Source organism: Octopus sinensis, linkage group LG4 (genome assembly GCF_006345805.1).
Source record: "Octopus sinensis linkage group LG4, ASM634580v1, whole genome shotgun sequence".
In the NCBI taxonomy this organism is placed as follows: domain Eukaryota; kingdom Metazoa; phylum Mollusca; class Cephalopoda; order Octopoda; family Octopodidae; genus Octopus; species Octopus sinensis.
In genome coordinates, this window is record NC_043000.1 from 76,855,252 (window position 1) to 76,878,490 (window position 23,239).

A 23,239-nucleotide genomic window follows, 5' to 3' on the forward strand; every position below is an offset into this window, starting at 1 on the left:
TTAATGATGTTCAGCTTTTTTGAAGTCAGTTTTCACCACTTCATTCCATGTTTGGTGGTATCCCTCTTCTACAAATTTTATCCACTTTGGTCTCTTGGCATTTCTTTATACAACTGACATCCTCCATATCCATCCCTCTCTTTATTATAAAAGTAATTTTAATTAACTGGAAACTATCTTAATCTTTAAGACTCCACCTTTATATTCTTGCTCTTATAAAACAGTACAATGTAGCTCAAGAGAGTTTAATTTAATTCTAGCAAGCCAAGTAACCCAAAAGAGAGGCCTTTTCGTTGTTTCATTGTTAAGATGTCCTGTTTGATATTATGATGATATGATAATTTTAAATTTTTATGCTCTAAAAGGATCAGTTATCTCTTTTGTTTCTGTATTAAAGGGATCAAGTCCTATTTAAGACCTGGGGTGAAGCAGACACACCTATCCTTCATGCATCGTCCTGCTAGATTAAAATTCTTTGATGAGCAACATTTAAAGGTAAAACAATACATTGCTGCTGTTTTTTTAATTTTTTTTTGTTGTTACCTTTTATTTATATATTTTTGATGTGTTAAAATGTATATTGTGGAGTATATAAGGAGATATGTGGTATATTCTGTAGATGTAGGTAGGTGTAGGGTATATTATGGTTATGTAGATAGGTAGATATGGGGTATATTAAAGATATGAATATGTGAAGGGTATGAGTAACTGTAGGTGAGTATGGGTTTTGGGGATTAAAGCTAGTTCAGCAAAATCTTGTGTTTGTATGTTCAGTAGATCAATGATTGAAGGCAATCTGACCATGACTACTCCATCTTTTTGGTAATTTAAAAATACATATGTGCTCTCTTTCTTAAGATATCACTTGAAGGATATTTGGCTAGTTTTGAGCATGTCAGCCAATTGCATAGTGACTCCTTCATTGACTTGAGAAACTATTGTTTTGAATTTAACTCTACACAATGCTCAGTTTATATATATACACAAAGTGGTATCAAAAAGTTTCCAGACTAGTTCTGTAATGTGCTAACAGATGGGAGCGCATGATTGTGTACACAGTGAGAGCTAGTAGTGACCTTCATGAGGCAGTGTGCCAAGTGACATCGCTGTGTTTACTTCACAAGTTGTGGAATTTGTGTTTTTATGATCACGTGCATGCTGTAGTCTGAGATTTTTGTCATGGACTGGAAGTTGGAACAAAGATCCAACATAAAATTTTGTGTTAAACTTAGGAAGTTTGCTACAGAGATATTGAGCATACTTTGGCAAGCTTACAGCGATAAGACAATGGGTCGCATGCAATGTTTCGAGTGGCATGTGCACTCCAAAATTGAAAGAACATCCTTGGAGTATGATGAGAGATCTGGAAGACTTGCCATGAGTATGACCCCTGGAAATGTGGAGAAAATTCATCAGCTTCTGCATGAGGATTGTCAGAGGACAATTGATGACATTACTGATTTTGTTTGTCACATGGGTCCATGTGGGCAATCCTAATGTCTAGATTCTTCATGATGACAATGCACCCTGACACTGAGCTCTCCTCACTCATGATTTTCTCACCAAAAACAATATGGTATCACTTCCACACCCATCCTGTTTGCCAGATTTATCACCTGCAGACTTCCATCTCTTCCCCAAGATGAAAAGGCAGCTCAACGGTCACCGTTTTAATACTATTGTTGAGATCCAGAGTGAATCACAGAAGTCCTTGACTTGCTTATGAAAAACGACTCCCAGGCTGGATTCCAAAAGTGGTAGGAATGCTGGGACCAGTGTATTGCTGCACAAGATGACTATTTTGAAAAATATGATGTTAAAACTTAGGTAAATTTTTTATTAAACATGACTAGTCCAGGAACTTTTTGATACCACCTTGTAATGTTCTAGATTTGCTTACAGTAGTAAGTTGAGTATTAGATTAAGTGAACCAAACTATTTATAGTTAAGTTGGGAACCATATATAGACAGTCTGACCAGTCTGGCTAGCATTAAGAGTGCTCACCATGACTATAAGCAGAAAATAATTGAGCTAGAAACAGCAGCCAAATCAAACCCGACCATCTTAAAACATCAAGGACAATTGGATAATGCAATATTAAATACACTGAATGTCTGAGGTCATAGGTCTACTGGATTAGAGCTGACAAAAAACTAAACAACAACCAAATACTTATAGTGGATTTGAACTTATGACTTCTCAGTTGATAGCACATTTACTTTCTTTTTTTTTCTTTTTTTTTGTTACTTAATTTTGTGTAGTTGTTTGTGAATGGTGAATAATATTTTAGAAGTTTCTAAATATTCATCTGTCAGTCTACCTCTTTGTCAAACAGGATCACAAATAATTTGGTACAATTGGGAAAACAAGCATGAAAATATTTAATGATAATAAATGCTGTATGGAAATGTTTATTACTTTCTTTTCTCATATCTTAAGGCAGCAAAATGGCAGAGTTGTTAACACACTGGGCAAAATGCTTAGTGACATTTTGTCTGTCTTTATGTTCTGAGTTCAAATTCTACCAAGGTTGACTTTGCCTTTCATCCTTTCAGGGTTGATAAAATAAGTACCAGTTGAGGACTTACCCACTCATCTGAAATTGCTGGCCTTGTGTCAAAATTTGAAACTAATATTTTCACATATCTCTTTACATACATATGCACATGTTTACATTCACACACACATTTACATATCTATTTACACATTCTTTAACACACACACATCTGGTACAGTGCAGCTGCTATGTATAGACATCTTGGACCAAATCCCAAGAAAAGCCTAAATTGATTGGCATTAAATCACACATTCCAGTCTCTGACCCACAGGCATGTTGCCACTATAATAGTCAGTGCTCCTCTGAGTTGATTCATCACTCAGGCACTCCCAACTGACTTATTTCTCCATCTCTTGGTCACCCTTGTTATATTCCCTCCCATTTGAGGCACTGCATGTCCATGTCCTTCCATCACTGAATGTCCACCCATTTGAATCTTCTCTCTGTTCATGTCTTTCCTTAAGTGTTCACTTGCAAGTTTAAACAAAACATTAATGGTATCACTTTCACCAGTCTTAGAGGGCCTGTAAAGGTCATAGAACTGCTCCGTCTTCCAGACATTGCAATTAAAAAAAACCCAAATCATACATTCACTCACACACACATTTGTACATATTCTTTTACATGTATACATTAATCTTTTTCTGATTTGCAGATTGGCCATGTTGCTTGTGGTTATGGTTTTACATTATTCCAGTCTAGTTTACAAGGTTCCTCTGTACTTCTTGGCACTGGTATTAACACTGATTCACAAATTGGATGTTATCAAATGCAGAAGGACTCGGGTAAGTCAGCAACTATCTGGCTGCTAGTTATACTCTAAAATGTTATCTTACCAGTGGTTACAGTTTAGAATATTGAATAACTCATACATCAAAACAAAGAAATGTAAATTAAAAACATCATTTTAAACACTGTGAATGTAAGTAATAAATATTCTAGAAAATTTAGTCTTTAGAATAATGCAGATTCATAGAGATTGAAGTATATTTCAATTTTCCAAAGCTTGTACATATATTTACCTTTCTATATGTGTCTGTGGGCACATATAAATGAATGAGTGAACTGCTAAGATTTCGACTGTAGAATGGTATCAAACTAGTTGGAGACAGTTGAAAAAATTGTGTTGATAATTAAGTTAATGACTATTTTCTCATTTAAACAGGTGTAAATTTAAGTAATTAAATCTTCTTGGTTTACTTCATTAAGTATTTTAGCACTAGCTACTTATTTTTTTAGTCCACCAGGATAGGTATTTAATATTTAGGTAGGAGAGGTAGAAGTACTAGTCAAAATATTGCTATAAAGCAGTGGTTCTCAACCATTCTTTAGCTATTAACCTCTTTGATCTCTACTTTACTGGGGTAGACCTTCAAAATCATTCAATTTCTAAAAAAATTCCATTATATTTTTATAATTAAATATTAATAGGAATTGCATTAAAACATTGTTAGAATATTTTGTGTATTGTAGAAGTATAACCAATTTGTTGTGCATAAATTTCAACAGCAAAATCTTATTTGGATCCCCAAGGGTCATATGGACCCTGGTTGAGGACCACTGCTTTAAAGTTTAGTTTTTCTATAATGTAATTGAAATAACTTTTTTTGGAAACCTATAATGGTGGTCACATTGGTAAAGATAAGTTTGAAACATTGGATAGAAGTGGTGGTGGCGGCAATGGTAGCAGCATGAAGAAAATTGTGATATTTTGGACGGGAACTTTAGAGGATTGAAGAGAAATCACTACACTAAGTTAGAGAGAATGCCGGAGGAGAAGGGTGCCGAAATGAAGTGTCATTTCACAAGCTGTATTTAGATGAAGTGTTTCTCTATTTGTAGATAGATTCCTTGATTACATAATTGAACCCACAAACATTGAAATACCTTTTCTTCATCAAACTAAGACGAAAATTATAGGAATGGCTGGTGGCCGGGCACATACAATCATTCTCACTGATCAAGAAGGTGGTAAGTGTGTTTGTTCATTCATTCATTCTTCTTCTTCCTCTCCTTCCTCTCTTCTCTTTCAGCTTCTTCTTCCTCTTTCTCCCCTTCACTTTCCTCTCCTCCTCTTTCTCCTCTCCTCTTTCCCCTCCTCCTCTTTCTCCCTTTACCTTCTCTCCTTTCCTCTTCTTTTTTGTTTGCTTCTTCTTATTGGTAAAAATGCTCTGTGTTATTTGTTCCACAAATGGTAAAGTACCAGTTAAGTACTGAGGTGGATGGTATTGCCTAAACCCCCGTCAGAATTGCTGGCCTTGTGCTTAAATAAAAAACAAAAATTATTATTATTATTATTATTATTATTGAGTGAGAGAGCAGTTCATGCCATCAAAGTGACACTGGGGTAAAATATACGAAGCCCAATTACCCATCATGACTACCCGTCTGATAAAGGTACACCAGGCACATGCATCACAACCATATGTGCGCAACATGGTGATCTCATATCAAGATAAACAGCACATGACCTTGCAGGTGGGGCCCAGTTAGAATTTTCTTCAGGTTGAGTAGCCCATCCCGCTCAAATGGTCCCTGAATAAGGGTTGTTATTATTATATTATTATTATTATTATTATTATTATTATTATTATTATTATTATTATTATTATTATCTATTCTGTCAAGGTCAACTTTGCCTTTCTTCCTTTTGGTGTTGAGAATAACAGTGAAACACTGGGGTCAATATAATCAACTAGTCCCCTCCCCTAAAATTTCAGGCCTTCTGCCTTCAGCAGAAAGGATTATTATTATTATTTTATTATTTTATGTTTGACTTTTGCTTTACGTTTGTACAAGTTGGCTCCAAGTCTCACCCAGAGACCTTAAGAGACGAGTTGGAAGTTCATCATGGTGTTATGCTTAGGTTGCCTTATATTTGGTTTTGTACATAGTGTTGTTCTAAAGAATGTTTAAGAATTATTATCATTATTATTGTTATTATTATTATTATTATTATTAGTAGTAGTAGTAGTAGTAGTAAGGCAGTGAGCTGGCAGAATTGATAGCACACCGGGCAAAATGCTTAGCGGTATTTCATTCATCTTTATGATCTGAGTTCCAGTTCTGCCGAGGTCGACTTTGCCTTTCATCCTTTTGGGGTTGATAAATTAAGTATCAGTTAGATACTGGGGTCGATGTAATCAACTTACCCCCTCCCCCAAAACTTCAGGCCTTGTGCCTTTAGTAGAAAGGATTATTATTATTATTATTGAGTGAGAGAGCAGTGCATGCCATCAAAATGACACTGGGGTAAAATATACGAAGCCCAATATACCCATCATGACTACCTGTCTGATAAGGGTACACTAGGCACATGCATCACAACCATATGTGCGCGACATGGTGTTCTCATGTCAAGATAAACAGCGTATGACTTTGCAGGTGAGGCCCAGTTAGAATTTTCTTCTGGTCGAGTAACCCATCCTACTCAAAAGGTCCCTGAATAAGGGCTGTTTAAGGATGTTGAATGAAACATCCATGTTTCCAGAGGTGAATTATTAAAACCCCAAAGAATCCCTCTCAACACATGGCTATGATGCTTCCCCACTACTTCTGCTCGTGATCAGAGATGCACATATCGTCAGTCACTAAGAGACATGCTCAATTGGTTAAGGTCAAACAACTGACAAGCAAATCTATGGTATTGAGCAGAATATTTGCTGTAGCCCATCTTTTATACCAAGACAAAACAATCTACATGATAACACTTCCAATCAGTTAAGATCAGAAGCCATGAGAGCCACTGCCTGGTACTGCATCAGGACATTTGTTATTGTTGTTGTTGTTGTTATTATTATTATTATTATTATTATTATTATAGTAGTAGTAGTAGTAGTAAGGCAGTGAGCTGGCAGAATTGATAGCACACCGGGCAAAATGCTTAGCGGTATTTCATTCATCTTTATGATCTGAGTTCCAGTTCTGCCGAGGTCGACTTTGCCTTTCATCCTTTTGGGGTTGATAAATTAAGTATCAGTTAGATACTGGGGTCGATGTAATCAACTTACCCCCTCCCCCAAAACTTCAGGCCTTGTGCCTTTAGTAGAAAGGATTATTATTATTATTATTGAGTGAGAGAGCAGTGCATGCCATCAAAATGACACTGGGGTAAAATATACGAAGCCCAATATACCCATCATGACTACCTGTCTGATAAGGGTACACTAGGCACATGCATCACAACCATATGTGCGCGACATGGTGTTCTCATGTCAAGATAAACAGCGTATGACTTTGCAGGTGAGGCCCAGTTAGAATTTTCTTCTGGTCGAGTAACCCATCCTACTCAAAAGGTCCCTGAATAAGGGCTGTTTAAGGATGTTGAATGAAACATCCATGTTTCCAGAGGTGAATTATTAAAACCCCAAAGAATCCCTCTCAACACATGGCTATGATGCTTCCCCACTACTTCTGCTCGTGATCAGAGATGCACATATCGTCAGTCACTAAGAGACATGCTCAATTGGTTAAGGTCAAACAACTGACAAGCAAATCTATGGTATTGAGCAGAATATTTGCTGTAGCCCATCTTTTATACCAAGACAAAACAATCTACATGATAACACTTCCAATCAGTTAAGATCAGAAGCCATGAGAGCCACTGCCTGGTACTGCATCAGGACATTTGTTATTGTTGTTGTTGTTGTTATTATTATTATTATTATTATTATTATTATTATTAGTAGTAGTAGTAGTAGTAGTAGTAGTAGTAGTAGTAGTAGATTGACAGAATCATGAGCATCTGACAAGATGTCTTACAATGTAAGTACAAGTCAAATACTGGGGTCAATATAACTATCTAATTATTTTCTCTTGAAGTTACTGGGCTTGTGCCTTAGATAAGAAATTATTAAGGTCACCGATTAGGGAAATTATTAGTTGCAGCTCTTTACATTCTGAGTTCAGATCCTGCTGAGGTCAAGTTTGCCTTTCATCTGCTTCAAGGAGAGAGAAAGAAAGGAGAGAGAGGGGGAGATTTGACTAAAATACTCCCTTGAAAAATTTCTGGCCTTGTTTCTCTGTTAAAAATGATCATTGTCGTCGTCGTCGTCGTCGTCATCATCATCATCATCATCATCATCATCATCATCATCATCATCATCATCATCATCATCATCATCATGAAATGTCAAAAACAGAAATGTGTTGGATTAAAGGATTTGCAGTGTTTACTTTCTGAGTTCAAACCATACCAGGCACATTTGTGTGTGTCATCCTTTAGAAGTCAGTAAATACCAGTTAATCATTGAGGATTAATGTAAACACTTATACCCTTCTCTAAACTTTGTTATTGTGTGTATTGTTAGTGGAGTTGTGAGAGGGATGGATGATAGGAGAGGTCATTCAACTAGACTATGATGTTGTCATGGTTACTGGCCCTCTCCATCCTCCAGTTTCAGGGCACTTATTTGTAATACATTTCTATTTGTATATATATTTCATTATATATAATCTTTACATCTGTTGTCATCATCATCATCACCATCAACATAATCATCATTTTCATCAAAATGCTTTAGCTTTATCAACTTCTTTTCCATGCTGGTATGAGCTGGCCAGATTGTCACAATCTGAGTCAGTTCTTATTTAAACTTAATGGTCTCTTAGACAAGATGTGAGGATCATATTATACTTTTAGTGAGGTTTCTATGTTTGGATGCCCTTCCTAACATCAACCACTTTACAAAATGTGATGAGTGCATTTTAATGTCACAGAAACACTAAGGAGGTTGTCATATCCTTGGGAGGATGAAACAGTTCTCTTTACTCTGTTGTTATCTCTGTCTATTTGCCCTCCAGTATCAGGAAGTCATTTTATCTTTTATATATCTAAGTATATATATATACACACACACACACAATGTGTGTACTTTATTCTACATGCCTTCACTTCATCACCTAGCTGTCATAGATAAATAAGTAGCAGTTCAATAGGGAATAAGTTACCTCATCCACTGCAGGAGAATACATATCTCTCATCTACTTTACACCTGAAATATGAGTTAAGAAGTAGCCCTTAAAAAGTAGTCTACAGCTACTTGGATGAGATCTGTGGAGTTTACTTCAGCTCTGGAGATAAGAAAGAGGTGATATGTTGTAGAAATTAAGGGATCTTTTGAACTTTCCTCCCCAGTTGTCTCTTTCCCGCAGCAGCTTAAGTTGAACACTAATGGAATCAGTCTCAAAAGGTCTGTGAAGCTTATGGACATTTCTTTCCCTCCAAACCCAGTAAGTTAAAAATAAAATTATTGCCCTTGGTACTTATAGATTATATTTGATATTTGCTCTTCAGTATGAAATAATGCCAAGTTGTGAGCATTGACAATGAAAGAACCTCTGTATAGTCACTTGGCATGCTAGAAGTGGAAGCTAAATCTCCCTCAAGTCATGCCTTACTGTCTTAAAAGATAAACAATATCATAAGTAATATAATCTCAGATACTGTCTGAAAAAAAATGAAAAAAAAAATGTTTGGTGAAGATGCAGGCATGGCTAAGTGGTTAAGAAGTTCGTTATAAAACCACATTGTTATGGGTTTGTTTCTCTGTGTGGTACATTAAGTGTCTGCTACCATAGCTGCTTATTGGGCTTTGTGACTGAAATTTGGGAAATGGAAACTGTGTAGAAGCCTGTCATATCTATCTTTCTGTTTGTCTGTCTGTACATATGTATGTGTGTGTATGTATGTGTACATATGTATGTATCTTTTGTCAATGTATATTGGTGAAGACATACACACATGCACTCTCTCTCCCTCTCCCCCTCTTGTGCATCAGGGAAAACATGATAAACTGGTGTGTTTGAAAAAAACGTATTTTGTTGTAGTTGTTTCACCTAAATAGAGCGAATACTTATGTCACTAGAAAAAACACCTTTGATCATAAAGCTGTTGGATTGTTGTTGACCTCAGGTTCAACAACAAAAAACAAAAAAAAACCTGGTTATCTAATTTATCTTTTCAATAATTATACCAACACTTTCTTTTTTAATATTTCTCTTATTTTGTTTATAACTTTATTTTGTTTCTCCTCTTCCTCCTGTACAGTGTTCAGTCTTGGTAACAACTCATTTGGTCAGTGTGGTCGACCGATTGTAGAAACAGAAAAATACAGGTAACTTGTATATTTTTCTCTTCTCTCCCTTCTTCTCTGGTCACCCCTACTGTGTTACTCTTCCCTATTGTGTCCTTTCCACTCATTAATCTGTCATCCTCTTCTCAGTAGTCTGATTCTAGAAACAGAAAAATACAAGTAACATACATTTTTCTCTTCCTATCAAGTGACACTAACCATTTTCCAATCTTTCCCTCCTAAATTCTCAATCCTGTGAAATCATCAGCCATATTGATTTCTCTAACCTAGGGCTAGAGAAAACATTGATGATGACCAGTGTTCTGTCGAGTGTTTTTGCTGTGGATGTGTGCAGAAATTTGCATTGTGAGATATTTGTATAGAAATTGTTGCTTCTTTTAACACCTGGATGTTTATCTTTATAATGCTAACCATTCTGTTCATCTTTGCACAATATATAGGTACAAGCAGCCCCCATGTTACAGAAGTATTGCACTTCAGAAAAATCTTACTGTAATGTGGAGATCTGTCATATGAAATATATTTTCTATTGATTTTCATGTTAAATAGAAATCAAAGGAAAAAATCTCAGTTTATGGAACTTCATGTTAACACAATATTTTCATAATGTGGACTATATCTGTAGTACATATTGCAGCATTAATTCATTACATAGCCTTCTTACATAATCTGTACCAAGCTTTAATAATACAGGGCTACCACAGCCCTCTTACATAATCTGTATCTAACTTTAATAATATATGACTACCACTCTTACATTGTCTGTATCTAGTTTTAATACTGCAAAGTTATCTTTTACTTATTTTAGTCATTAGACTGCAGCCATGCTGGGGCATCACCGTGAAGAACTTTTTTGGTTGAGTGATCTAGCTCCAGTACTCTTTTTTTTAAGCCCAACTTTATTCTATCAGTCTCTTTTGCTGAACTGCTAAGTTATGAGGGACGTAAACACACCATCAGTTATCAGGTTGTGGTAAAGGACAAACACATACACACACATGCACGCACACATGCATGACAGGTTTCTTTCATTTTTTTCTACTATATCCACTCAAGGCTGTGGTCAGCCTGAGGCTATAGTAGAAGACATTTGCCAAAGGTGCCACACAGTGGCAGTGGGACAGAGCCTGGAACCATGTGGTTGGTAAGTGAGCTTCTTACACAGTCATGGCTGTTACCATATTTTTCTTACATAAATTTTACTTTAATAAATGCAGAGCTATTATAACTTTCTTAAATAGCCTCCACCTAACTTCGCTCCTAAATTTAATGATTTTTTTTTTAGATAATCATCAGTGTGTTCAGTATCACAGAATGTCCCCAAAATCAACAATCTATAATAACAAATGCTAAAGAGAATGTCAGCGTGTCATACTTTTTCAGCTTTACTCTTCCGACCCTATCTCTCACTATTCAGTGACACTTCTACTATTCCTCATGCTTTACTCCTCTCTCACTATTCAATGACTCTTCTACTATTCTTCATTCTTGTTTTTTTTTAAACCCTAACATTTAGGAAAAAAATATTTCTGTAAATGTTATAACTATTTCCGAAAGTAATTTCCAAAATAAACATTTTGAAAAAAATCTTTCTCTAAATATTATAACTGTATCAAGTAATTTAACCATAACATGTACTTCATAACATTATGAACTGAAATACGTATTGAACTCACTCTCACATACAATATTATCTCTCATAACCCTCTACCATAAAAATATTAGAAACTTTTTTCAGATATTAATACAATTTGTTGGACCTATTTTCATGCCATCAGCCGTTGGAACTATGGAAACTTAGCACCCTCCAATTGCATGAAAATAGATTCGACTAACTTTATTATTACCTTAAAAAAATACTAAATTTCAAACATCTTTATGGTCAAATACATTTAGAGCATTTCCAAAACATAAAAATCACACTTTAAAATAGTGTTTAGCAACAGTGGTGTAATTTTCCTTCAAACTACGAACAGGAGTTTAGTTATGTACCAAGTATTACAAATAATTGTTTGTATGGAAAGTAAGGCTCTACATACATCAAATTGTCTTTAAATTAAGTGGCGGCAGCAGAATTATCTACATTATTTACATTATTTATGACTGACGGATATTTGTCCTCATCGTGTTTATTGTTAACACGTTTTGGCTGATATCAGGTGTCTTGGGGAAATTTTGAACCTGGGCTTGAAATTTCCCCAAGACACCTGATGAAGGCTGGAGGGTATATCAGCTGAAATCTGTGTTAAAACAAACAAGATAAGGACAAATATCCATCAATTGTAAATAATTTAAATAATGTACATAATTCCTTATCTCTTAAATATAGAACCAGAAGAATTATCGTTGAACTTTTAAAAGGTAAGTTTATTGTTGCCTACGGCCAGCTATATGCTGGTTGTTCAAGGGTAGGAAGTGGAAACAAGCTATTTGTACTGACCCCGAATGGGAAGACAAAAAATATTGTTTATCATGCAGCTTTGCAATAAGTTCCAAGTCGACAAATTATTGTTTTGATGAAAATTGTTCATTATTTGAAAAATATTGTCCAAGTTTAATAAAATTTGATATGTACTCAATGCACAGGAGTGGCTGTGTGTTAAGTAGCTTGCTTACCAACCACATAGTTCCGGGTTCAGTCCCACTGTGTGGCACCTTTGGCAAGTGTCTTCTACTATAGCCTCGGGCCGACCAAAGCCTTGTGAGTGGATTTTGTAGACGGAAACTGAAAGAAGCCCGTTGTATATATATATATTTGTGTGTTTGTGTGTCTGTGTTTGTCCATCCCAACATCGCTTGACTACTGATGCTGGTGTGTTTCCGTCCCTGTAACTTAGTGGTTTGGCAAAAGAGACTGATAGAATAAGTACTAGGCTTGCAAAGAATAAATCCTGGGGTCGATTTGCTCGACTAAAGGTGATGCTCCAGCATGGCCACAGTCAAATGACTGAAACAAGTAAAAGAGTAATGCATGAAGTGTCATTATTGGGTCCAAGGCCCAATGAAGAGCCCTCCACAGGAGCTAGCTTGAAAGCTGCTCCTACCGGGCTAGTAAGGAAATATGTTGTTCTCTCTAACAGTATTATTTTCTTGTGGAAAATATTGATGTCTTTTTTTTTTTTAGAGGGAGAAAAAAACACGCTTTGGTTAATTATTTCTTCCATGATGTGATTAACATGATAACAATGGCAATTCTGATGAAAAGTCTTTAGTTACCCAAAGTATTGTATTTATGATCTAAAACTTCTATTTCTTATCCAGAATCTGTTAATGTCTTCAGCTTTACAAATATATAAATATATTTGTTTTTCTATTCAGAGGCAGTTCCACCATCACTAAAATTAGACACCTGCCTGATAACATAAAAGAGGTATTTATTTTATTGTTTTCTACCTTTTATTTAATGTATATGCATGTGTGTATATGTGTATGAATGTTTGTGTGTGTGTATAGAAATTTTCTTAGCCCCCTTCTGTTTATTATAGGACAGGACACCTCTTGTTCTGCTTCTATGATAAAATGCACCCAGTATATCATGTAAAGCTGTTGGTGATGGGAAGAGCTTCACACTATAGGAACTATGACAAACCTAATGTCTGAGTCAAACAAGTTCCTCTGAACCATCTAGGAGGTCAATAACTCTGAAATAGAACTAAATAAGACTGTGACAATTTGTCTAACCCATTCCAGTATGGAAAACAGATATAAAAAAGGATGTTGACCCCCCCCCCCTCTCATGCACACACACACACACACAACGCACATGCATGCTTTACATCCATAATATCCTAAGCAAGTTTGTGTCTGTCAGAACACTTGTTTTTCCAGCTGGGTTTACCTGTATATATCAAACTATTTAACAGTCAAGTGGCTGTGGAAATGGTTATGTGTATCTTTTAATTGAATGTCAATATGTGAATAATTTTGTCGTTTCATTATTTTTTAAAAAATTATTCTGTTAGGATCTATTTAATCCCAACTTTTGAGCTAGTTAGTCATAAAGTGGACATTTAAAGTCACAGAGGGGATGCATTTAAGGCATGAAGCAGGCAGAGATTTTCAGGACATAAAGTGGACTGGAGATCATAAAGTAGAGATGGAGTTGTCAGAAGGGTAACAATTTTAAAAGCCTAATGTGAAGATTTTATCTGAGTTAATTCTAGGTTTATTGTGTCCTAAAACAGTTTGAAAAACATTTGAGATGTAAAGAAAAAATACATTGTCCATTTGTTTCTTTATTGTTGTGAAAACATATTGAGCTTATGGGAACTTGGCAAGTTTTTCACTCATAAATTAAATACAAGTGGAACAATGTAATGACTTAGAGAAGTAAATCTCTGTTTATTGTTGTTCTTTTATTACAATCTTTTAAAGATTTTTATATTCATTTCTTTTGAAAGCCATATTAACATCTGGCAATATTTTCAGTAACAATCATACAATTCTCAGCTTGATTAGGTTAAGTGTCAATACATTAGACTCTTTTAGCCTCAGATTGAGTGGATCTTGTAACTTATTGTATTTAATGATTTCACTTTTATGAATTGTACCCAAATCAAATCACCTGTCAGAGCCCAATTCCTTCAAATCACTCCCATGTTAAGTTTTGATCTTAGCACTGCCAGTTAACAAAACATTTATTAATAATTGAATGTTGCTACTATTAGTGGTTTTTTGTAGAGTTGGCTGATTGAAGATGTAAATAGCTTGGAATTTTATATTCTAATTTTGACTTACACTTTTATGTTTCTGGGGTCAGTAAAAATAGGTATTGGAATCAATATAATTTACTGTTTCCCTGTTCAGTGGCCTTGATCTTACAAAAGAAACCATTGTTACAGTGTTACTCACACGGGTAACAACCTGGTGAACTGGGTCATTTGACAGTCAAGCTTCTTGGCCTTAGAAGTTGTGTAGGACAGATGACAAAGTATGAATACTGGATTGTCTTCATCTAGTAATTATCCCTCATGTAGAAATTATCCTATCAAACCAACTAAAGTTTTGAACCAAACAGCAATTGGATTAATAATTTAATAATTATCACACCTATTAATTAAATATCTTATCTCACAAATTTTTATTCATTAGGTCAATATTTAAGTAAGTTATTTTTTACTACAGTTTAAAATAACTTACTTAGAGCTAGGTAAACTTAGCCATTGAGAGCTGTGTTGTCCTTGATCATAACAAACTCTTAGCCCATTTGTTGGTTGACCTATTGTCTACTTTGTTACCTCCAGTTACTGTGAAATTGGTACAAGCAAAGGCTTAACCAATAGGGGTAACTATTGTAATGGGGAAGCACTCCAGTACTGTAACTATTCCAGTGGATTAACCACTCCGAAGAGGTAAGTACTCTACTAGATTGACTACTCCATTGACATAACAACCTCCTAATGTAAAGACCTATATCAATAAACAACTGATGACTTGGATATGTCCTGGCTGCACATTCAGAAATGAATCTAACTGTCCTCTTGGGCAAGCATGTGATATATCCTCTGTTGTTTATGAAGCACAGGTATCAGCTATTACAATGGCTAGACAGAGACCAAGCATTATATATGATTCATGGAAGGAAAATTTAAATCCAGAGACAACAATCATCTTTCAAACTTTAGGCACTTTGAGTAGAGACATGCAAGCCCTCTCAGCATTAATCTAGAAACTTAAAGACAAGAACAATCAAGTACATTTCAAATGGAAGATCTTTCCAATTCACAATAACAAAACCTTATATTAATGGGTCAGAAAGATATTCCATATACTCACTTGAAAAAAAAAAAATCTTAAGACCCTTCAGTGACTGTATAAATACCAGGAGCAAGATTTGTTCTTCATGTCTGCATTTTACAAAATACTTCTTAGTGGGAATTAGGGATAAACAACCATACACATCATAATACATTCCAGTATTGGTTTATGAAATTATTAGTATTTGTAAGACACAGGTTATATTTAGCATGCTGTTAATTATTTCATCTTGATTTTTCTCTGTGTTTTTCTAAATGTGTGTGCTCATTCAAACATGTCTATTATATCAAGTGCAGTTACCAAACTACCTTATTATTTTTACCAGCTTGATAGATGCTGGGATAAACTAATATTTCAGCCAGGAAACTCTGGGTAGCTGCATTTTACAAGGTTTATTGTGGTTGGTTATTATTATAATAAATAACTTTACTCTCTCAAAACTGAGTGCTGTCTGTCTATCTATCTTTCTGTGTATACATGTGCACACACACACATATACATGCACAAACATATACATGCACATAGGGTGGGCCAAAGGGTTTGAATGTTTAATAACTTCTTTATTTTTTATTTTAAATTTACAATACCATAGTATCATATACAGTTCATACAGAAAATAATTAGTCTTTGTTTACTAGAGCCACTCGCAAGGCTGTGGTCGGCTTGATGCTATAAGTAGAAGACACTTGTTGAAGGTGTCACACCATGGGACTGAATCTGGAACCATGTGGTTGGGAAGTGAGCTTACACAGCCACAAATCTAACTGCATATTGCAATCTGTGGGCATAATCTGGTGGCTTCACTGTTGTACCAACTGGATTTTATACAGGAAAAGGTCCAAGGTTTTTAGAATGTGTCAGAGTGATGTCCAGGAGACTCCAGCCTGTTCAGGCTGCCTTCACATTGATGTGCTCAAGTCTTCTTTAAGACTCTCCATTATATAACTGCATCATTCCTGGAATGTTGCTTACTGAACCCTGTACTTCAAAATGACTAGTCAAACATCTAATCATTAATTCACTTGAGGAATCCTTCACGTAATGGTAATGATATGCTCATTGAGTTAGAATTATTGATTCTTGGTTTTGATAGTAAAATTTGACAATTTGTGTTCACTGTTTGGTTGTGAACATTTTCATGGTTAGTCTTCTTTATAAAATCTGTAAAAACATGAAAGAAAAATATTTTCAAAAATGAAGTTAAGTATTGTAACCCTTCATGACTTTTGGCCCACCCTGAATATATAATGTGTATATATATATATATATATATATGATTGACTGCTAATCCAAAAGTTTTTCTTTTTTCTTTCTCTGTTTATTTCCTCATGTTCCTTTCTGTTGAAGAGCGTAGGCTTGAAATGTAAAAAACTTTCTCACCTTCCTGTACTGGCAATGACCTCGCTCGAATCTTTTTACATGTACCCACCGGCACAGGTGCCAGTGAAGCAACATTGGTAACGATCACGCTCGAATGGTGCCCTTTTACGTGCCATGTTGGCTGCTCTGGCAACGATCACGCTCAGATGGTGTTCTTGGCACCCTACTAGCACAGGCATAAGTGCCAGTAAGGCGACGCTGGTAGCGATCATACTCGAAAAACCGCTGTGTCAACGATCACACTCGTATGGTGCTCTTTGCACCCCGCTAGCATGGACGCCAGTCATCGAAGTGAATTTGATTTTGATTTGATTTGATTTCACTTGCCTCATCAGGTCTTCGCAAGCAAAGTTTAGTGACCAAAGAAGGAAAAGCTACGCATAAGCGGGCTGGTTATGCTCCTGGCATAGGCCACGGGTTATGGTTTCATCTGGCTTGCTGGGTCTTCTCGAGCACAGCATATTTCCAAAGGTCTTGGTCGCTAGTCATTTCCTTGGTGAGGCCTAATGTTCAAAGGTCGTGCTTCACCACTTCATCCCAGGTCTTCCTGGGTCTACCTCTTCCACAGGTTCCCTCAACGACTAGGGTGTGGCACTTATTCACACAGCTATCCTCATCCATTCTCACCACATGACCATACCAGTGCAGTCGTCTCTCTTGCACACCACATCTAATGCTTCTTAGGTCCAACTTTTCTCTCAAGGTACTTGCACTCTGTTGAGTATGCACACTGACATTACACATCCATCGGATCATACTGGCTTCATTCCTTCCTATATATATATATATATATATATATATATATATATATGTATGTATTTGTTTTGCAAGATTCCTGATGTGAAATTGTGTGTTGAAACATATTGTTATATTTTAGGATGATCATTTTATTTTTGGGATTAAACAGAAAGGCAGGAAACATTTGGGATGGAGTCACTGAATAGGTCACAGGTGTGTGACACAATAAAGATTTCCAGTCAATGGACATAAGATAAAATAAGAACAATAATAAATGAGTGCATTTGTTTATTTGGCAGGAAAAAAAATGAACATCCTGAAATATAACAATATGCATATATATATATATATATATATATATATATATAAAGAGAGTAAGAGAGAAGAGAGAAAGAGGGAAGAGAGAAAGAAGAAAGAGAGTAAGAGAATATATATATATATATATATATATATATATTCTCTTACTCTACTCTCTTTCTTCTTTCTCTCTCCCTCTTTCTCTCTTCTCTCTTACTCTCTTTATATATATATGTATGAGAGAAAGAGGGAAGAGAGAAAGAAGAAAGAGACTAAGAGAATATATATATATATATATATATATATATATATATATTCTCTTACTCTCTTTCTTCTTTCTCTCTTCCCTCTTTCTCTCTTCTCTCTTACTCTTTCACTCTCTCTTTCTCTCTTTTTCTCCTCTCTTACTATCTCTCCTCAAATATCCACCTTCCCCCTTCATCGTCAACCCTCTCCCATAAGCCCACCCAACCCCTACACATCCCTACTCCACCTTCCCTATCCTTCCCTTCCCCCCATCATATCCCCTACACCCTCTCCCACATACCCCACCTCTACCCCCACCCTCAGCCTACACACAAACCCCACCTCTACCCCAACCCTCAGCTGAACCCACATCCCACCTGTGTTTCCCCACTCTTGCTTCCCCCACCTCCCAACAACATCACACCACACCACACTACACCATACAACATTACACAACACACCACCCACACACCAGTTCTGACCAATTCCCATCCCCACATTTTCACACCTACACATACATACATGCACACGTCCAGACCACCAGCCCTCTTTCACACGCACATATATACTCTCTTATACACACACGTGCCTTCGTGTTAGGGGCCATCTTTACTTGTTATCTCCCCTACTTCTTCACTCTCCTGTGTGACCCTTCTGTCCGGTAATCGCCATGATAGATCGGTAGCCACTACACACATTTTTTTTCTCTCCTTGTTTTTTTCTGTGTCCCTTTCTGTAGCTTAGGCTCGAAACGTAAAAGACTTTTTCTATTCCTGAGCGTTATACTAATACATCTGTCTGTTTTGTACACCACCTGTCTTTGTCTTTTGTTTTTATCGTGAAGTTTCCCTATATATATATATATATATATATATATATATGTATATATATATATATATAATATATATATATATATATATATTGGTAAAAACGGTAAGATAACAAAAGAAAGAAAGAGACCTCAATATTATGTAAATAGAGGAAATTTATCTATAAAATAATGTTACAATTACTCAATAGTCAAGATAAAACTCTGAGTTTCAGATGCCGAAGTGGAAATCCACAACACCATCTCTTCGGTTATCTGGCCATCTGAAAAACGCTATGAAAAAATACCGTTATATAAAGGGAAATTATTGTGTTATAATTCTGCTACTTATATGAAATAAGATTAAAAGTTCATAGTAAACACGTAAACATGGCTAGTCATACGCTCACATCTGAAACTCACAGTTTTATCTTGACTATTGAGTAATTGTAATATATTATTTTATATATATATATATATATATATGTGTGTGTGTGTGTGTGTGTGTGAAATTTAAATTAAGCAGAAAATGGAGAAATCTTGATCAACAACAATTGACTGCCATCGATTATTATTTTTAATACAAAACTTTATCCCATTTAACAGCCATTTCTGCTACCAGCGTTCCACAGTGTTGCCAAAGAAAATTCTGAGAGTTTTGTATTAAAAAATAATAATAATAGGTGTAGGAGTGGCTGTGTAGTAAGTAGCTTGGTTACCAACCACATGGTTCTGGGTTCAGTCCCACTGCGTGGCACCTTGGGCAAATGTCTTCTACTATAGCTTCATCCAACCAAAGCCTTGTGAGTGGATTTGGTAGACGGAAACTAAAAGAAGCCTGTCGTATATATATATATATATATAATCTATATATTTGCTACCCTGCATGTATCTGCATCGCTCATGACCATAATGTTAATGCTTATGCTTACAATGCTACTAACATCAGCTCCTACCACCGGTTGGGGCAACGTCCTTAACATGCTTGAATGTTGTCAGGCTGGAAGAGAGGTAGAAAGAAAAAGAGAAAGGATGAAGCATGCCAAACAAACGAACATCACAACAACCCTCTTCTTTTCAGGTGCTGAATAGCATCCTCCCACCCCAAACCTCACCCCACATTCCCTTCCCAGTTTTCAGAGTTGGCACTGTCAATGTTGGCACAATGAAAGGTAGGTCTAGTGAGGTTGTGGAGATGCTTGAAAGGAGATGGTTTGATGTATGCTGCATACAAGAGGTAAGATGGAGAGGAGCTTCACAGGCAAGGCACATAGGTACAAATTCTTCTGGCAAGGTAACATGGATGGTATAGGGGGTGTAGGCATTCTCCTCTCAGAGAAATGGGTGGATAAGGTTATAGAGGTTGTTAGGGTATGCGATAAAGTACTTAAGCTTAGGCTAGTAATGCAGAAAAGCACAGCTACTATCGTCTCCGCCTATGCCCCACATGCTGGGTTACCAAATGATCAGAAAGACCACTTTTATGACACCCTTCTACAGGCTACCTCAAAGATGAGTGGAAATGACCTCATCTTTGTGGCTGGAGACTTTAATGGGCATGTCGGGCGGGAAGCAGGTATCTTCACTGGGGTACATGGTGGCCATGGTATTGGCACTCGAAATGATGAGGGAACTAGGCTACTGGAATTCTGTGATGCATGTAACCTTTTAATCTGCAACACTAACTTCAGGAATCCAGACAGCCACCTGATAACCTATCAATCAGGAGACAGGTAGCCAGATTGATTTCATCCTCACCAGACAGCAGGACGCAGGATTGCTCTTAAATGCAAAGACCCTCCCGGGTGAAGAATGTACCCCGCAGCATAGGCTAGTCATTAGTGACTTTAGCCTCGAGGCCAGAAAGATACCAAGAAGCAAACCAATCCCCAAAAGAAGGATTTGGAAGCTGAAGAACCCTTCACATGGTCAAAGATTTATGGACATCCTCATCAAAAAATTTGAGGAGAGGAAGGAGGAGCTACAGACATCGGACATAGAAGGTAGCTGGAAATTCCTAAGGGACAGCTTACTGAGCGCCACAGACCAAGTCTGTGGCTGGTGCAAAGTCCCTTCCAGACGTAGAGTTATGTGGTGGTGGAATAGTACAGTAGACAAGGCCATTAGGGCAAAGAAACAGGCCTGGAAAGCCTGGAAGGATGGGGGTAGCAGGGAACAGTACCAGGTAGCCAGAAGGGAGGCTAATGTCCAGAGATGTGAGGACCAAAGAACTGAGGTATTTTGGATTGCAAGAGAGTGTGTGAGAGAAAAGTGTGATGTCACAGGAGAGAAATGTGTTCGAATGGATGATGAGGCACATGCTTTTTGTGATTCTGAAAAGAAAGAGGCTTGGAGAAACCACTATGAAAGACTGCTGAATGTGTAGAATGAGTGGGAGGAGGAGAGCCTGCCAAATGTTGACCCAGTAGAAGGACCAGCTATCCGTATAGATAGCTCCCTAGTAGTTAAGGCAATTAAGGGTATGAAGCCAGGAAAAGCCTCCGGCCCATCAGGAATCACTGCTGAGATGCTTAAAACATCTGGTGGTGTGGGCTGCGGCCTAGTCACCCACATTGTAAACCAAGTAGTTCATGGAGTCATACCCAATGACTGGCATAGCAGCACCATAGTCAACTGCTACCAGGGTAAAGGTGATGCTCTAGATAGAAATAACTACAGGGGTATCAAACTGCTGGATCAGGTAATGAAGGTCATGGAGAGGGTCATAGCCCAACTAATTAGGGAGAGAGTTAGCCTAGATGAGATGCAGTTTGGTTTTGTGCCGGGTAGAAGCACCACTGATGCCATATTCATGGTTCGACAACTGCAGGAGAAATACCTAGTCAAAGATAAACCCCTATACTTAGCTTTTGTGGACTTGGAGAAAGCCTTTGACAGGGTCCCCTGATCCCTTATCTGGTGGGTGATGCAGAAACTGGAGATTGACGAATGGTTAATAAGGGCTGTACAAGCCCTCTACAGAGAGGCTGTTAGTAAGGTTAAGATTGGCAATGAGTACAGTGAGGAATTCCGAGTAGAAGTTGGCGTCCACCAAGGCTTAGCCCTCAGTCCCCTTCTATTCATCATAGTTCTCCAGGCAATAACAGAGGAATTTAAGACGGGTTGTCCCTGGGAGCTCCTCTATGCTGATGACCTAGCCCTCGTAGCAGAATCGCTACCGGAGCTAGAGAAAAAATTTTGTGTGTGGAAGCTAGGTTTAGAATCAAAAGGCCTTAGAGTCAATGTAGCAAAGACCAAAGTTCTAGTTAGTAGGAAGGCAAACTCACCACACACCCCTTCAAGTAGGTGGCCCTGCTTGATCTGTAGAAAAGATGTAGGTAGAAACTCCATAAGATGTACCCAGTGTAAAGCTATGGACACATAAGAGGTGCAGCAATATCAAGAAGATAGCTTACATGTGGGGCCGGTGCACAGGGGCAATAGACACCATTCATACTCAGAAAACAGATTCCATTACACTCCTTGGGGAGAAACTAGAAGTAGTTGATAGTTTCTGCTACCTAGGTGACCAAGTTAATAGCAGGGGTGGATGCTCAGAGAGCGTTACCACTAGAATAAGAATAGCCTGTGCAAAGTTTAGGAAGCTTCTCCCCCTACTAGCGACAAAGGGTCTCTCGCTCAGAGTGAAAGGTAGATTGTATGATGCATGTTTGCGAACTGCCATGCTTCGTGGCAGTGAAACATAGGCTGTGACTGCGAAAGACATGCATAGGCTTCAAAGAAATGAAGCTAGCATGATCCGCTGGATGTGTAATGTCAGTGTCCATGCACGACAGAGTGTAAGCGTCCTGAGAGAAATGTTAGGCGTAAGAAGCATTGGATGCAGCGTGCAGGAGAGACGATTGCGTTGATATAGTCATGTACTACGGATGGATGAGGAGAGATGTGTGAAGAAGTGCCACTCCCAAACTGTTGAAGGAATCCGGGGTAGGGGTAGACCCAGGAAGACATGGGACGAGGTGGTCAAGCATGACCTTCGTACGTTGAGTCTCACAGAGGCTATGACGAAAGACCAAGACCTCTGGAGATATGCTGTGACTTCAAAGACCCGACAAATGAAGTGAGTTCATGTCTTGCAGGACGGCCTGCTGTGCCAACCTTGGATCATAGAGTGATCCGCTGTTCTTGAGGAGACCTGTTGAGTCAAGTACATCAACATCAAAATAAAAATTCAAATGGAAATTGTAGTTAAGACACCCGTACTGGTGACACGTAAAAAGCACCGTCCAAACGTGGCAGATACTAGCGCTGCTTAACTGGCGTCCGTGTCGGTGACACGTAAAAGCACCAACCGATTGTGGCCGTTTGCCAGCCCGCTCTGGCCCCTGTGCCGGTGGCAC

The 23,239-nt window shown here is 37.4% G+C and overlaps 1 protein-coding gene across 4 annotated transcripts in view; it reads left to right on the top strand.

The window, feature by feature from the left end:
* Positions 1-23,239, top strand: part of LOC115210670 (RCC1-like G exchanging factor-like protein) — a 59,135-nt gene that overhangs the window by 17,515 nt on the left and 18,381 nt on the right. For all 4 annotated transcript variants that reach the window (XM_036502179.1, XM_029779331.2, XM_036502181.1 and 1 more), the window contains exons 3-7: positions 398-495; positions 3,214-3,343; positions 4,401-4,529; positions 9,607-9,673; positions 12,971-13,022. In XM_036502179.1, the coding sequence (XP_036358072.1) occupies positions 398-495; positions 3,214-3,343; positions 4,401-4,529; positions 9,607-9,673; positions 12,971-13,022 (476 nt within the window). The remainder of the gene's footprint in view (positions 1-397; positions 496-3,213; positions 3,344-4,400; positions 4,530-9,606; positions 9,674-12,970; positions 13,023-23,239) is intronic.